A 16107-nucleotide genomic window follows, 5' to 3' on the forward strand; every position below is an offset into this window, starting at 1 on the left:
ACTAAAGGGCCCTACACACTGGCAGATAACACTGCACGATATGAACGTTCGAGAACTCGTTCATATCATGCAGTGTGTAGGCACCAATGATTAACGACGCGCGGCCCCGCGCTCGTTCATCATTGGTGCCCCATCGCTTATGCATGCAGGCCAATATGGACGAGAATGTCCATATTAGCATGCATTGCTATGGTGCCGGGTGACGGGGGGAGTGAAGAAACTTCACTCCCCCCCCTGCCGCCGGGTTGCCCGTCTGCCGTATCGGCAGTCGGGCAGCTCGGCGGCGGGTTGCCCAGTCTGTAGGGCCCTTAAATCCAAGTCTGAAAGTAAGTGAATTTATCTGTCGGCTAACATTATAAGCAGAACAGTAACAAGAAGTGGACAGTGCTTTCTCTATTTTAATCTTTATCACACTCTTTATTTTTTCCCAACACATATTTGTCCATGTTAGTCTAATTGTAACCTCTAGTTTTCACTGTTACATTCATCTCAACTGTGATTGCTTATCACAAGATTTTATCCATTTAGGATATTAAAAGTTACATTTTAGAAATCTATGGGTAAATTTACTAAGATGGGAGTTCTATTTAAGATGGGATGTTGCCCGTAGCAACCAGTCAGATTCTACTTCTCATTTATCTAGTACCTTCTAGAATATAATACCTGGAATCTGATTGGTTGCTATAGGCAACATCCCATCTTAAACAGAACTCCCATCTTAGTAAATGTACCCCTAGTCTCATTGTGCACCCAATACACAGTACTTTTTCTTCTTGCCTGTTTGAAACCCCCAGACCTAAAAAAGCAGCAAGCATATCACCTGTAGTGGGGGGTGCCGATGACGCCCCCTGCTTTGCCCCAATAGAGCATCATATTTTCCCCGTCACACCCCCTGCTGCAGAGTGTCTGCAAGTATGAGATAATCCGACATCCACTTGTAGACTTGATTTAGGAGAAAAAACATGGTATTATCCCTCACACTCATTTTAAATTCACATCATTTTTTCCCCCAACCTGCCCCCATTGTATCTTGCAAGACATTGGATAAAATTGAGGTCTAATACACATGGGGCCCGATTCATGATTGTAAGTCAAGCAAAAAAAGCAAGTAACTTTGGGGGTCATTCTGAGTTGATCGCTAGCTACCATTGTTCGCAGTGCAGCGAGCAGGCTAAAAATCAGCATTTCTGCGCATGCGTATGCTCCGCAATGCGCACGGGTACAAAGGCATTTGTTGTTTAGCACAGGTTCTAGTGAAGTTTTCAGTCGCACTGACGGCCTCAAGAAGATTGACAGGAAGGGGGCATCTCTGGGTGTCAACTGACCGTTTTCAGGGAGTGTTTGCAAAACCGCAGGCGTGTCTGAAAAAAGCAGGCGTGGCTGGGCGGTCGCTGGGTGGATGTATGATGTCAAATCCGGACACGAATAGGCTGAAGTGATCGCAAGCGCTGAATAGGTTCAGAGCTACTCAGAAACTGCACAAACTGTTTTTGCAGAGCTCGGCTGCACAAGCGTTCGCACTTCTGCTAAGCTAAAATACACTCCCCAGTGGGCGGCGGCAGGGGTGTAGCGAGGGTGGCTCCAGTGGAGCGCAAGTTCCGGGTGCCAGAAAAGTTAGAGGGTGCACTGCCTCCTGCTCACCCCCTCCTTCTGCCCGCTATACCACACTGACTCGGACTCTGAGACTAGGTAGGGAGCAGGGCAGGTCAGAGGAGTCAGCAGGAGGCATTGACAGCCGACACATGCCGGAGCTCTGCCACACTCCATATATGTCTCACTGTCTGCTTGTAGCTGTGCAGCAGGGTTACTTCTGTCCTGCTACACCACTCTCTGCCCTGGCTGCTGCAGCACCTCTTTCTGCCCCGGCTACTGCAGCACCTCTCTTTGTCCCAGCTATTGCAGCATCTATCTCTGCCCCAGCTGCTGCAGCACCTCTTTCTGCCTCGGGTGCTGCAGCACCCGTCTCTACCCCAGGCTGCTGTTGCAGCACCTCTCTCTGCATAAGAAGCTACAGAGTAACATTTATAAGAGGCTCTACTATGGCATAAGCTCACCAATATTTTTGGCGCGCACTGTCCCTGTTTTAAACATGACGGGCGCCCAAAAGAAACTTTCACCCTGAGATCCACAAGGTCTTGAACTGGCCCTGTCACCAATTTTGGATTTTTCAATATTTTTTCTTCTTAAATGTAACATGCACCCAATTCAGTATATGGGCGGGGGCGCCGAAACATGCCTTTGCTCCGGGCACCATGGCACCTAGCTACGCCTCTGGGCGGCGGCATAGCGTTTGCACGGCTGCTAAAACTAGCTAGCGAGCGATCAACTCGGAATGACCCCCAGAGTGTATGGAACAAACCATGCTGCCATGCAAGGGGAGCAAGTACATTTATATTTGTTTCTGTGCAGGGTAAATACTGGCTGCTTTTGCATGTAGCCCACCAATGTTAGACAGCCTTATTTTTACACTGCAATTTATATTTCAGTGTGAACACACCCCACCCAAATCTTTATCTCTCTGCACGTTACATCTGCCCCACCTGCACTGCAGCATTGATCTGCCCAGGTTCTTGCTTTTTGCTTTACTTGCAAACATGAAACAGGCTCATTGTGATGTGCTCTTTTCCAACTCATTTAAGCGAATTCCTCTAACTTTAAGTAAACTAGGTAACTGTTCATGCTCTATACATAGCCAGGTGGTTAGTACTGAGTATTTGTCTCATCTCTATGTCTGAATCTAAATTAGGAGATTAATGAAAAATGTAATTTAATCATACTTGCCTTCATGTGGCGCTCTTGGCCCCCCAGAGAGATAGGCAAGTACCAAAAAATATATTTCCTATGTAATCTGCGCTGATTAATCAGTATATTAGCAGCAAATACACTTTCAGGGAATTTCACTGTATTCCCATTAATACATCTGAACAAAAATAATTAAAAATGTATAATTGCGCTTACACTGAAAAAATGTAAACACATAGGGGTAAATTTACTAAGATTCGTATTTTCCCGTTTCAGGTCAAAGTTCAATCACGAATGACATCGAAAGTGTAAAACTGCAACTTTTTGAATTTATTACGACTAATTTACTAAGCTGTCGTATTCGGGTTTTTCTTTTGTTCCGATGTCGATGTCATTCGTGGTTTTTTTTCTATTTTTACGGCAGTGATTAGCAAAACACTGCCGACTTTTTTACAATGAATCTCGGCCGGATCTGTGTGATCCGTGCTGGGGATTTTTTTTTTTGTTTTTTTTAAATTAAACACTGCAAAATATTTAAAAAAAAATTGCGTGGGGTCCCCCCTCCTAAGCATAACCAGCCTCGGGCTCTTTGAGCCGATCCTGGTTGCAGAAATATGGGGAAAAAATGACAGGGGTTCCCCCATATTTAAGCAACCAGCATCGGGCTCTGCGCCTGGTCCTGGTTCCAAAAATACGGGGGACAAAAAGAGTAGGGGTCCCCCGTATTTTTAAAACCAGCACCGGGCTCCACTAGCTGGACAGATAATGCCACAGCCGGGGGTCACTTTGATATAGTGCCCTGCGGCCGTGGCATCAAAAATCCAACTAGTCACCCCTGGCCGGGGTACCCTGGGGGAGTGGGGACCCCTTCAATCAAGGGGTCCCCCCCCCCCAGCCACCCAAGGGCCAGGGGTGAAGCCCGAGGCTGTCCCCCCCCCATCCAATGGGCTGCGGATGGGGAGGCTGATAGCCTTTTGTGATAATGAAAAGATATTGTTTTTAGTAGCAGTACTACAAGTCCCAGCAAGCCTCCCCCGCATGCTGGTACTTGGAGAACCACAAGTACCAGCATGCGGCGGAAAAACGGGCCCGCTGGTACCTGTAGTACTACTACTAAAAAAATACCCAAAAAAACACAAGACACACACACCGTGAAAGTATAATTTTATTACATACATACACACATACATACATACTTACCTTATGTTCCCACGCAGGTCGGTCCTCTTCTCCAGTAGAATCCAAGGGGTACCTGTTGAAGAAATTATACTCACGAGATCCAGGGGTTTTAAAAATACGGGGGACCCCTACTCTTTTTGTCCCCCGTATTTTTGGAACCAGGACCAGGCGCAGAGCCCGATGCTGGTTGCTTAAATATGGGGGAACCCCTGTCAATTTTTTCCCCATATTTCTGCAACCAGGATCGGCTCAAAGAGCCCGAGGCTGGTTATGCTTAGGAGGGGGGACCCCACGCAATTTTTTTTTATAAAATAACAACTTTCCCACCCCTTCCCACTGATATACATGCACGGATCTCATGGATCCCTGCATGCCTATCCAATCACGGAAAAAAAAAGTAGGTCTGTTTTTTTTTAGCACTTTTTTACGAGTTGTAATTTTTCACGGCAGTGTTTGTTTTTTTTTTGCTGTGCACTTCTTAGTAAATGACCGAGATTCATACTTAAACAGCCGCGTTTTGACCGATGGTGTATTCATTCGTGATTTTTTTCTTGGACTTCAAAATATTACGAATGCCCTCATCACTGCCGTGATTATTGCTTAGTAAATTACCGAGATGACACTTTGATGAAAAAACGGCATCTCGGTCAAAATCGGGAGCTTAGTAAATTTACCCCATAGGCTGAATTCACTCTGATCCCAACCCTCCTAGTAGGTGGATCTTCTTTTCCTTCCCACAAAAATCACAACAGGCAATTGGCAATACTCCTTGTTGTATAAGTTCAATGGATCCTTTACACTGGTACCATAAACTGATAACAGATTGAATTTGCAATTTTCTAGAGAATAGTTTTTGTTAGCACCTTAGGGCATTTGTAACAGATCATCATCTTCCTGCTTTTCATTGCAGAATTTAAACTCGAGAATTGATGTGTTTGCAGTAAGTCATTTGTGTAAAATGTATTTTATGCATCTCGGATGCTCAAACAATGAGGTGGGAATAACTTGATAAACAGTCTACACCTCTGATTATACCAGTTGAGGTAGGTATATACAACCAGGTTATATCTGGTGTATTAGATCACAACGCAATATGGCTTCATATCGTGGCGTGATGGATTATATGTCAACAATGGTCAATGGTAAATGAACAAATATCGATCACTGAACTATTGTGGATGGTGATGAACTTTCAGCATATAAAGCACTGGGCATAATATGCATAAAAATGATGTTTTCCTCTCAGAGTCCAGTGGATAACCTAGGTAAGTCTCCTTGAGCCGCACTGCCGCCGCCCACCTCCCCCCCCCCCACACACACACCACACATGCACGCATCCTCCTGCATCCGTCCATGAAAGTGGGGAGGCTGATGACATGATTCACACTTAATCGTGGCATCGTAGCCCCTCCTATACAATGCCGATAATCTGGGAATTGAATAGTGGGAAGTGGGGCCGCAATGACATGATCACTCGTCCATATCCCAGTACCCCCTACCCATGATGAGGCCCTGTTTTCCCAACCTGGTTGCACCCTCCCGCACAGGGCAGACGGAAAGTTTGAATTTAGTGCTGTATAATGATAATCGTTTTTTGGTTGGACCTCAGTTGAAGCTGTTTATTCACAATTCTCTTTGTGTCTTCGGTTTTATTATAATGTCTATATTACCTCTCTTCCTCTAACTTTGGCTTTGTATCTCTTCTTCTACTCTGCCTTTCCCTTTCTCGGTTTTATTTACATATTGCATGTTGTTGTTGATAGAGAAATTGCCTTTTAAGAATTGAGTTGAACAGCCTGCTATAGCCAATGACTGAGGAAGTATGTGGGTGTAACACTAAACATGGAAGGAAAATATGACTAGGAATTTCAAAATAATCACATTGAGGTCAAGAAAGGCAATCCTTAAAATAGAATAATTTAAGCCATTTGCAAAAAGCAGACTACAGTGTAATGCTGCAATAATTTGCTCAGTAAATGAAAAAAATGTAAGCGGGTTTAAACTTTAAAGTAGCTTTGCAGGCTTTTTTTTTTTTTTTTTAAGATTGAGATATTTCAGTGGCAGCTTATAAAATTGTCTCTGAAGCTCCACAATAACTGCCGTAAATCCAAGCTATACTATATCTATCAAAGTGAAATATAATTATACAATTATAATTGCAATACCACAGATCCAAAGTAATTACAATTGTAGGCAGTAAGCTAAGAGGCATCTACCTTATTATAGACCAGTACCCCTCTTCCACCTGAATGGTTTTTTCTTATACATCTTTGCAGGTCTATGCTCATGAAATCAGTTGCTCCCCATTTTGTCAACAAGACTTAATTTAAATATCTGTATTGAGGAAATTTCATATTATGTATAAAGAAAAACCATCCTGTGGTTTGTCTTTTGACTCTAACCTCCCTACCCCTCCCCATATCCTACATGGTAGCCATAGTAAACATTTGTGAATGAATTGGCGGGTAACCTATTAATTTGCAGCACCAAAAAATGGGCTTATCGCGAAAAAAGACCTATGGTCAGTTTGGGCTATCCCAGTTGTTCCCAAACTTTTTTGAATCACAGCACCTTAGAGTATCAGTATTTCTTTCAACGCACCCTTAGGCCAAAAGTTTCTTATTGAGAAATTTAGGAAGAAATATTGAATTAAGTAAATTGTGTTTATACATAATTCTTAAGTTGAGTTGTGTGGTGTGGGGACAAGATTTGCTTCTTTTTGTCCGCATACTTTATCATTGACAGCCACCAGTACAGGTTTTGCCTATTACATTGACCATAATTCATTTTAATTGGTCCTAGACCACCAATCCAAGGCACCCCTGCAGGTACCCTGAGGCTGGATGGTATTGGGATGTCGCCGCTTGGGATGCCAGCAGTCAAAATACAGATAGCAGGACTGTTTCTAGACAATTTGGCTCCCAGTGCTAACAGTAAAAAAAAAAAAAAAATGTCCCCCCTCCCCCCCGACATAAAAAATACTATAAGACGCACGTGCTCCTGCTAAAATGGGAGTGGTCTCGCAGGGAAAGACTACCTTACACCCCAGTTTTTTTCCCTGCACCAACAGACCTCGGCCACCACAGGAAAGAAAAAAAATTCTACCATATTAAGCCCCACACAGTAATGCCCTTTGCACCATATTATGACCCTGCACCATATTATCCCACACACTGCAATGCCTGTGATACATTATGCCCTACAGTAAGGCGTTTAATTACTTTTAAATTACCTGCTCATTGCCAGGGGTTTCATGCTCTGGGTGTCATGCTCGTTGCCAAGGGTGTGTAATGCTAATTGTCAGGGGTGTTTAATGCTTGTTACCAGGGGTGTCATGCTCGTTGCTCATACTCGTTGCCAGGGATGTTTAATGCTCATTGCCAGGGGTGTTTAATACTTGTTGCCAGGGATGTGTAATGCTCATTGCCAGGGGTAATGCTCACTGGTGTCAAAGGCTAGCGCCAGCGGCTCACTGCTGTTACCGGACCCCCCTCCTCCCAGCTGATAGACTCTGCTTGCTGGGCGGAGTTTCGAGAAATGATGTGGTTGCATTGTGACGTCACGGTGCAACCACGTCATTTCGTGAAAGTCTGACCAGCGAGCATAGTACTATGGCTGGGAGGAGGGGTAGCCAATTATAGTAGCATTCACGTGCTGCGGCGTGCAGCCCGTGCAATCACACGGCCCGCCCGCCACTAGAAACAGCACTGACCAACAGTGGCATCCCGATGCTCAGAATACCGACACTAAGGTGATAAGTAGGCTAGCCCTAATCTCCAAGCCCCTAACCCTCCTTACCCTTAGCCTAAACCTATCCATCCCCCTCCCGTAGCCAGTGCAGAGTGGCGGCAGACCTCGATCGGGATCCTTATCGTATCCCCCCGAAGGGACCCTAGGCACACAGTTTGAAAACCACTGGGCTATCCAATTAGAGCCTGTTTGTTTTGTGCTGCAAATTACCCTGTAATGCACGAAAATGCATAGGATTCAGTCAGGGATGTGTGGTGAGGTAAATGGCTCAGGAGGCACTGGCTAGCACCAGAGCCAGATTTACACACAATATATGAGCCAAAGGGTACATGTTGGCATTATACACAGGTGCAGCAGTAGATACTACTGGGAATTTGGTGAGTTTTGATCAGAGATGTGCGGAAAAAATGGGCAGGGGTGGCACTGCCTCTCTTGCCATAGACTTTTTACTCGAGTTTTGACTATAAAAATGATTAGAAAAACACAAATAAGGTATTTCCATATACTTTATATAGTCCAAATGCTGGCGTATACATTAGTATGACAGGAAAGTCTCTGCCTCACCTCACCGCACATCACTGGATTTGCGAAAAGCCACGCACCTATGCATTTTCACGCCCACAATCGGGTAAAGAATGGTCGCTTATCTGGGATTTGGATTTGTCTGCCTGAGGCAGGCAAAATCAAATCCCCAATAAGTGCCGGCATCAGGGCTAATATGATATGAAGGTAATTTACCGCGGCTAATAGGATATCGCCCATAGTCGTTTGAATTATGTAAATGGTGTGCAAAGTGCAATACTTATCTCTCACTTTTCAGTTAAAGACAGAAGAAAGACTAGGCTGGGTCTCGCCAACGCCCTGATCTGCACACAAGAGCTCTGTACAGTACAATAGAAGGGAAATGCACAAATGTCCTTTATAGCTTTATTTGCTAGATAAACCATGCAACACCATCGCTAGTTTTAGCTTACCACTATATCTGTTCAAATAAATAGCTTAAGCTTTTTTTTTATTATATGGCTTCAAAATTCGTACGTGGTTATTATAGAATTTCTACTTTTACTGTGCAGGTGGAATAATTAGTAGCAAATGAAAAAAAAAATACTGGATTGATATATTTTGACTATGTTTAGTTTTGTTTGTAGCATCTGCTTGTATAATGGATCACAGGGATATGTGCACATTGGGATTGGGTTCAAGTGACCCCGCCAGTCACCATACCAACGCCGGGATACCGGCTTTTAGATGCCCAGGGGGGGGGCGAGTGCAACGTAGCTCCTTGCGGGCTCTTATAGGGGTTGATGTATCATGTAGAGTAGAGTAAAGAGTGAAGGGACCAAATCTCAGTGCCCCCTCTTTGGAGGTCATTCCGAATTGTTCGCTCGTTGCCGATTTTCGCAACGGAGCGATTAAGGCAAAAATGCGCATGTGCATGGTACGCAGTGCGCATGCGCTAAGTATTTTAGTACAAAACTTAGTAGATTTACTCACGTCTGAACGAAGAAATTTCATTAAACACAAAAAGGGATTTTGAACCGTTCACCTGTGTGGCGCAATGCTGCCCGTCCACTATAAACACCAAAGTAAAAATCACCGGTTTTTACAAAAACAATATGCAATGGGAAAATATGGAATGGTATCTGTGTACAGGGCGCATAAGAAACACTTATCACATAAAGCAGATCCCTTATTTCTGAGGGAAGAAGGTATCCTTCGTATGGAGACTTGAGAACTTCTCTGGTTTCCCTCAGAAATAAGGGATGTGCTTTATGTGATAAGTGTTTCTTATGCGCCCTGTACACAGATAGATACCATTCCATATTTTCCCATTGAAGAATTTTCATTGTTGAAGTGATCGGAGTGTGATTGACAGGAAGTGGGTGTTTCTGGGCGGAAACTGACCGTTTCCTGGGAGTGTGCGGAAAAACGCAGGCGTGCCAGGATAAAACGCGGGAGTGTCTGGAGAAACGGGGGAGTGGCTGGCCGAACGCAGGGCGTGTTTGTGGCGTCAAACCAGGAACGAAATGGGCTGAGCTGATCGCAATGTAGGAGTAAGTCTCGAGCTACTCAGAAACTGCTAAGAATTATTTAATGGCAATTCTGCTACTCTTTTGTTCGCTATTCTGCTAAGCTAAGATACACTCCCAGAGGGCGGCGGCCTAGCGTGTGCAATGCTGCTAAAAGCAGCTAGCGAGCGAACAACTCGGAATGACCCCCTTTGTGTGTGCACTTACATCCACTATGCCCACAGAGGCATGTACGAAGGTTATTTGATCCTGTGTGGCCTGTCCCCTTAATATAAATGGATATTCTTATTTATTTCCTCATGAGGAGGTCCTAAAGCAGGCCAAAGGAATATGAAAATAATGCCCAATAGTGCAAATTAAGATTATTTTAATGTGGATAAATAAAACATACAAGCATAGTAAAGCCAAAATACATTTTAAAAATATAATCTACTACCAGAAGTAGACGTCTTTAACCCTTATCGGAATTTTATAAGATGGTGAAAACATGACCCGGGTATGTGGAAGCTGGAAAGCCCACAATAACTTGGCAGAGCAATTTGAATACTCCATTACTTGCTTCCTCCTACTGGTCCATTTGCTCATCCATGCTACATCCTGAAGTATTCACTAGTCTTCTAAGAACAGGGCCTAATAAGCCTACATTGAGAAGAGGACTAAGCACCGCAAGGGATAGGTGATTATGTATTCCACCTTCCCCCTAATAGCAGAATCTAATGGACAAGTGGACCGAGTGACACCAGGGACAAGGTGAGTATATGTGAGAGTGAGTGTGAGTGTGTTCATTAAAGTTATACTGTTGATGGTGTGTGTGCTGTCTTAATTTTAATATTTATATGACAGGGGGACTATAGGTACCAGTAGGCCCTTAATGCCCTGCATGCTGGTACTTCTAATTATTCAACCACACCCAGTAGTAGTAGGAGCCTAGCGCTGGTTGTTGAAACTACGGGGGAGCCCTATGCATTTCCCCCTGTTTTTTCCGGATCCAAGACCGACTCAAGAGCCTGGTTCTGGTTCACTGAAATATGCTGATCATATACAATATAAGGATAAATGCGTGAGAAGCACAGCATGCCCTTGTGCAGTCAGTAGCAGCAGGAAAAGTGATACTCAGCAGATTGGTGCTGACACAGTTATTGCTGTGTGTCAGATAACTACCATATGGTATCTCAAATGTCAAGAACCAGATGGTTTACATATTTCCCTAAGGCAAATTTTTTATTAACCAAGGGTTAACTGAACACTATGGTACCTATCTGCCAGATGTGCCTAACGCATATATACATACAGTACTCATGTTTAACTGCCCTTTTTATGTCCAGATGTGCTACTAAATGAAAGTGCAGTCATGCTGTCAGAAGCAACAAAGGTTTAATTTCCAACTCAAGATCACAAGTTTTACTCAATAGTGATTCAATTCCAAACTGTCTGTCTTCCTTACCGGACACCTTTAGGCAATCCATACCTGTTTTTGAAACATAAAGGAATCTTTATAGAAGAGCGTGAGCAAAAGAGGTAATGAAAGTCATCTAGAATTCTAGTGTGTAATTAAGGGTAGGGAAATGTATTATTGATTTTAACACACAGCATCAGCCTTACCAGCATTGTGCTTGGCCAGCTCTCGTTAGGCTACATGTACAAGCAAGATAGGCCTTTCATTCATTTTGGAAGCCAGCAATGTGGTACATATTTAATGATGCTCACAAAGACCAAAATGAGCATGATCAAAACAAGTGGAACTGTGATAGTTTGTCCAAGTGTCACTACCCCTTCAAAACAAGGCAAGTAACCCTGTAGGCTCTGGGGTTTATGGATCCTGAAATGTATTCCTTTATTTAATCAGATAATTTGGGGGTGGATGCAATTCTTATTTGCAGCCTTTCTGTGTGGCATTTAAAGACCTTTAGGGGGCGATTAATAAACCTAAAGAGGACAAGTGGAGGTGTTGCCCATAGCATCTGTCTGTATCTGGATACCATTTTATAGAACATACAAAACAAACAATAGCTAGAGTTGATTTGGTTGCTTTGGGCAATACCTCCACTTGTCCTCCTTACAAACAAAAGCAGATTTAGACCATAATATTATATAATTATTAGACAATAGTCACATTTCTAGTAGTATTACAACTAACGCAACTGAATAGGAATTCAAATAATTCAAAGAGAAATGCATTAAATAAAGCAAACATCACACATTTTCCTTTCTTAGCATTGTTACTGTGACAAATATATAATTATTGTAAATTAAACCATTTATGTTCTTTATATCAAATTCGAATTAGTAGATAAAATACAAAGAGGTCTATTTACTAAGCACTGGACAAAGAGAAAGTGGATGGAGATAGATGGGCAGATTTATTAAGCTCTGTGAAGTGATAAAGTGGAAGGTGATAACGCACCAGCCAATTAGACCCTAACTTCCATGTTATAAGCTGGGTTTGAAAAATGACAATTAGGAGCTGATTGGCTGGTCCTTTATCACCCTCCACTTTATCACTTCACCGAGCTTAATAAATCTGACCCAAAGTACCAGCCAATCAGCTCCTAACTGCCATATTTCATGGCATGGCAGTTAGGAGCTGATTGGTTGGTACTTTATCTCCGTCCACTTTATCTCTCTCCAAGGTTTAGTACATAGACCCCAAAGTTTGGTTTGTATATATGGCAGGAGTTCTAAATGTGTATGCTTTACAGACCTAGAAATGAATGCAAACTCAGCTTTACCTATAAATGTATTGTTACAAAGCACTCATCATACCTGTAGGTAGACGTGCATGCCTGAGAGATGTTGTGATCAATGCTCAATGTCCATAATCTGTAGTGTCTACTTTGTTTATTGCTTTGTAAATATATTAACACTCTCCTCATTATTGGGTGGGAAGTTAGACACTATAGCATTGCATTAAAACGGTAACCTTTTGGCACATAAAATGTTACACATTAATAATATCATTCAAATGCAAAAAAAAACAAAAAAAACAGTGATAGATCTTGGCTCCTAATTTAAATCTTCTGTATGTATCTATCACTTTAGGTAATTTATCGAGCTATGTCTCCTCCTTATTCAAGTGTGGATCCCTATAGTGAAGAAGCACAGGACCAGCTGAGGATCACTAACCTACGAGTGCAGTTGTTGAAGCAACAGCTGTGTCCATGCCACAACAAGGACTCGGACATCAAACCACAGTCTCTATCACATTATGCCGTTTATGATTTCATAGTTAAGGGAAGTTGCTTTTGCAATGGACATGCAGATCACTGCGTTCCGACTGATGGGTTTCGACAAGTCAGAACAACTAGCAAACTCCAGGTGGTGAGTATAAAATGATTGTGCAATAGCGTACAATGCAGGATATAGATGTTGATATAAGCTTATATACAGTAGTGATTTGTGAAATCACTCATCAGTACATACCATAGTCATTTACTCAGCCCTGATCATCTAGTCATAGTACTGTAATTCTCTCTGCATATTTTGCTTTCACTGATTCTTTTTCTTTCTTTAGCTCCTTAAAGTATTTATACTATTATATAATTGTTCTCTGGTGACCAAATGGTAATTGCTCTTAGACTTGGGAGAGCTGCTTAGGTAATTGTTTATGTCTCCCTATATAGAACATACACCAATCTAAGCTGAACTAACAGCAGTGGACCTCATTTATGAACGCAGTAGAGCCAAGCTGCAGGTTGAAACCATCTTTGGGCACCCCCACAGCTTGAGGATGCCATACTTTGGTCAAACGTGCACAGTTTTAAGACGCAGGATTGCAGTGTTTGTGGAAGAGTAGTACTTTATATGTTGCCAATCGGAGGACTCGAGTGGAGGCACAATGTAGGCTCACCAAAGTACCTAGTTTTATAGAGCAATACAGAAATAAGGTTTGCAGAGCCCAGAGGCGCACAACAACCATATACACTCTGCAATAAGATTTACACTTTGCACCAGCTCTGGTGAAAATCGACCTTGTCCTATACATATAATGGAACGCACATGGCTCCTGAAAGTCAAACCGTGGTAGGAGAAGCACACTGCCAGATGCACATTGTCCAGGGTAAAACAAAGCATGAGATATGGACAAGGGCAAGGAAGTCTCAATGTCCACTCAGACAGTTTTAATTCAACTATACTCACAATTAATAGTCTAATAGGCCCTACACACTGGCCGATTTGTTTGAAAGATATGAACGATCTCGTTCATAAATGAACGAGAACTCGTTCATATCTTTCAGTGTGGAGGCTCCAGCGATGAACGATGCGCGGCCCCGCGCTCATTCATCGCTGGTCCCCCGTCGGCTTTGCATGCAGGCCAATATGGACGATCTCGTCCATATTTGCCTGCACTTTAATGGAGCCGCGTGACGGGGGGAGTGAAGAAACTTCACTGCCCCCGTCACTGCCCCCCCCCCCCCCCCGCCGCCGGGTCGCTCGTCGGCCTTATCCGCCGTCGGGCAGCTCGGCGGCGGATCGGCCAGTGTGTAGGGCCCTTAAGATACATGTTGGTGTTTGCAATGTACAGTGTTTTGCAGTGAGATTACTATGTGGAGTCCCTGAATCTAACATATAAAAATGAAAATTTGTCCTTCTGTCTTTCTATACAAATCCACAGTTTACAAGCGTAGATTGTGAAATTTTACATACGAGCGTATTAAAACATGGCGGAGGCAACTAAAACAATTTGAAATCCCTAGCACCCCTAGGGGGACAGACAGCAGCACAGAGTATATCAGGAGACAGCATAACTCCGGAATTGCTGGAACAATATAGTCAAAAATTGGTACACATATGCCTTACAATCTGGCAACAACACTATGGGGGGGAAAGACACCCTTAGCACCCCTAGGGGTGGGCGAGCAGCACAGAGTATGTCAGCAGACAGTAAAACTTTGGAAGGACTGCAGCAATTTACACCAAACGTGGTACACATGTGACTTACAATCTGGGAACAAACTCTGTGGGGGTTAGACACCCCTAGCACCCCTAGGGGTGGGACAGCAGCACAGAGTACTTCAGGAGACAGCATAACTCCCGAATGCCTGGACCAATTTACAACAAACTTGGTACACATATGATTTACAAGCTGGGAACAAACTGTGGGGGCAGTGCCAGATTAAGGTCCATATGGGCCTGGAGCTGAAATTTAGGAAGGGCCTATTGTGTGCCTCGGCAGGAAGTGTGACAAGCACTGCGGTGGTGTGACTAGTGATGTGGGGGTGTGATCAGTGTGGTGTGGGTGTGGTCTAAATAGGGGGTGTGGCCTATGCCATGTGAGTGACACAGTCACCACTTACTGACAGACACTACTTACTGACACACACACACACACACACACACCACAAAGCTTACTGACACAATCACCACTTACTGACAGACACTATTTACTAACACACACACACACACACACACACACAACACAAAACTTACCGACACAGACACCACTTACTGATAGATATTACTGACTGACACACACACGCACAACACAGATAAACCTACTGACACAGACATTACTTACTGACACACACACACACACACACACACACACACACACAATACTTATACCGCTCTCACATCACAATGCCGGGTCCCACCTGGGAATTGGAAATGGGTCTATTCCTGGGTGGGACCCGGCATTTGACCCTACACACCGCCAACCGGACCCGGCAATTTGCCGGTTTGGGTTGCCATCTGTGGGCGGAGATGGAGTCGGCATCAGGTGAGGAGGCAGCGCTGGGAGATGAGATCATCCCTATGCAGTGAACGGGTCCCGGGTTGCATCGACCTGGGTGACCCGTTCACACTGCACCGGACCTGGTATTTAACCCGGGAATAACCCTTCTTTATTCCCGGGTTGAATTACCGGGTCAGGCAATCCAGAATTCGCCCATGACCCCTTTCACAACACACAACGGAACGTGTCGACCCAGCAATATACCCAGTCTATACCAGGTTATTTTTGCGGTGTGAAAGGGGTATTACTGACACAGACACCCACCACTTACTGACAGACACTACTTAGTGACACACACACAGTACAAAACCTACTTACAGACACTACTTACTGACACACACAAAACTTACTGACACAGACACCATGCAAAATGTACTGACACAAACACTACTTACTGACACCAGTGGTGCACACAGAATTTTTTTTCTCAGTGGTACTGTGCCTGCGCGCCGTAGGCGTGGTCACATGTCATTAAGGGATGTGATCATGTGACACTAGGTGGAGTGGTTATATATTACGTGAATCCATGGCACAGACACCCCCTGTCCCTGCGGACTACAGAGACAAGGACAGCAGGATGTGACACTTGTTATAGAATAAAAAATATTATATATAAGCTGTGTACCCAGCACTCATCCTGTTATGATGTAAATATTTGCTCCAGTGCCCTCCTTC

General features: G+C 43.8%; 1 protein-coding gene and 1 long non-coding RNA gene across 12 annotated transcripts in view; one reads left to right on the top strand and one right to left on the bottom strand.

Annotated features, from left to right (window-relative positions):
• Positions 1-16107, top strand: part of NTN4 (netrin 4) — a 233671-nt gene that overhangs the window by 108615 nt on the left and 108949 nt on the right. For all 5 annotated transcript variants that reach the window (XM_063927591.1, XM_063927592.1, XM_063927593.1 and 2 more), the window contains exon 3: positions 12741-13019. In XM_063927591.1, the coding sequence (XP_063783661.1) occupies positions 12741-13019 (279 nt within the window). The remainder of the gene's footprint in view (positions 1-12740; positions 13020-16107) is intronic.
• LOC134932819 (uncharacterized) overlaps positions 1-16107 on the bottom strand; it is a 221135-nt gene that overhangs the window by 82183 nt on the left and 122845 nt on the right. The window lies entirely within an intron of this gene.

The sequence above is a fragment of the Pseudophryne corroboree genome, chromosome 6, assembly GCF_028390025.1.
Source record: "Pseudophryne corroboree isolate aPseCor3 chromosome 6, aPseCor3.hap2, whole genome shotgun sequence".
Taxonomy (NCBI): Eukaryota; Metazoa; Chordata; class Amphibia; order Anura; family Myobatrachidae; genus Pseudophryne; species Pseudophryne corroboree.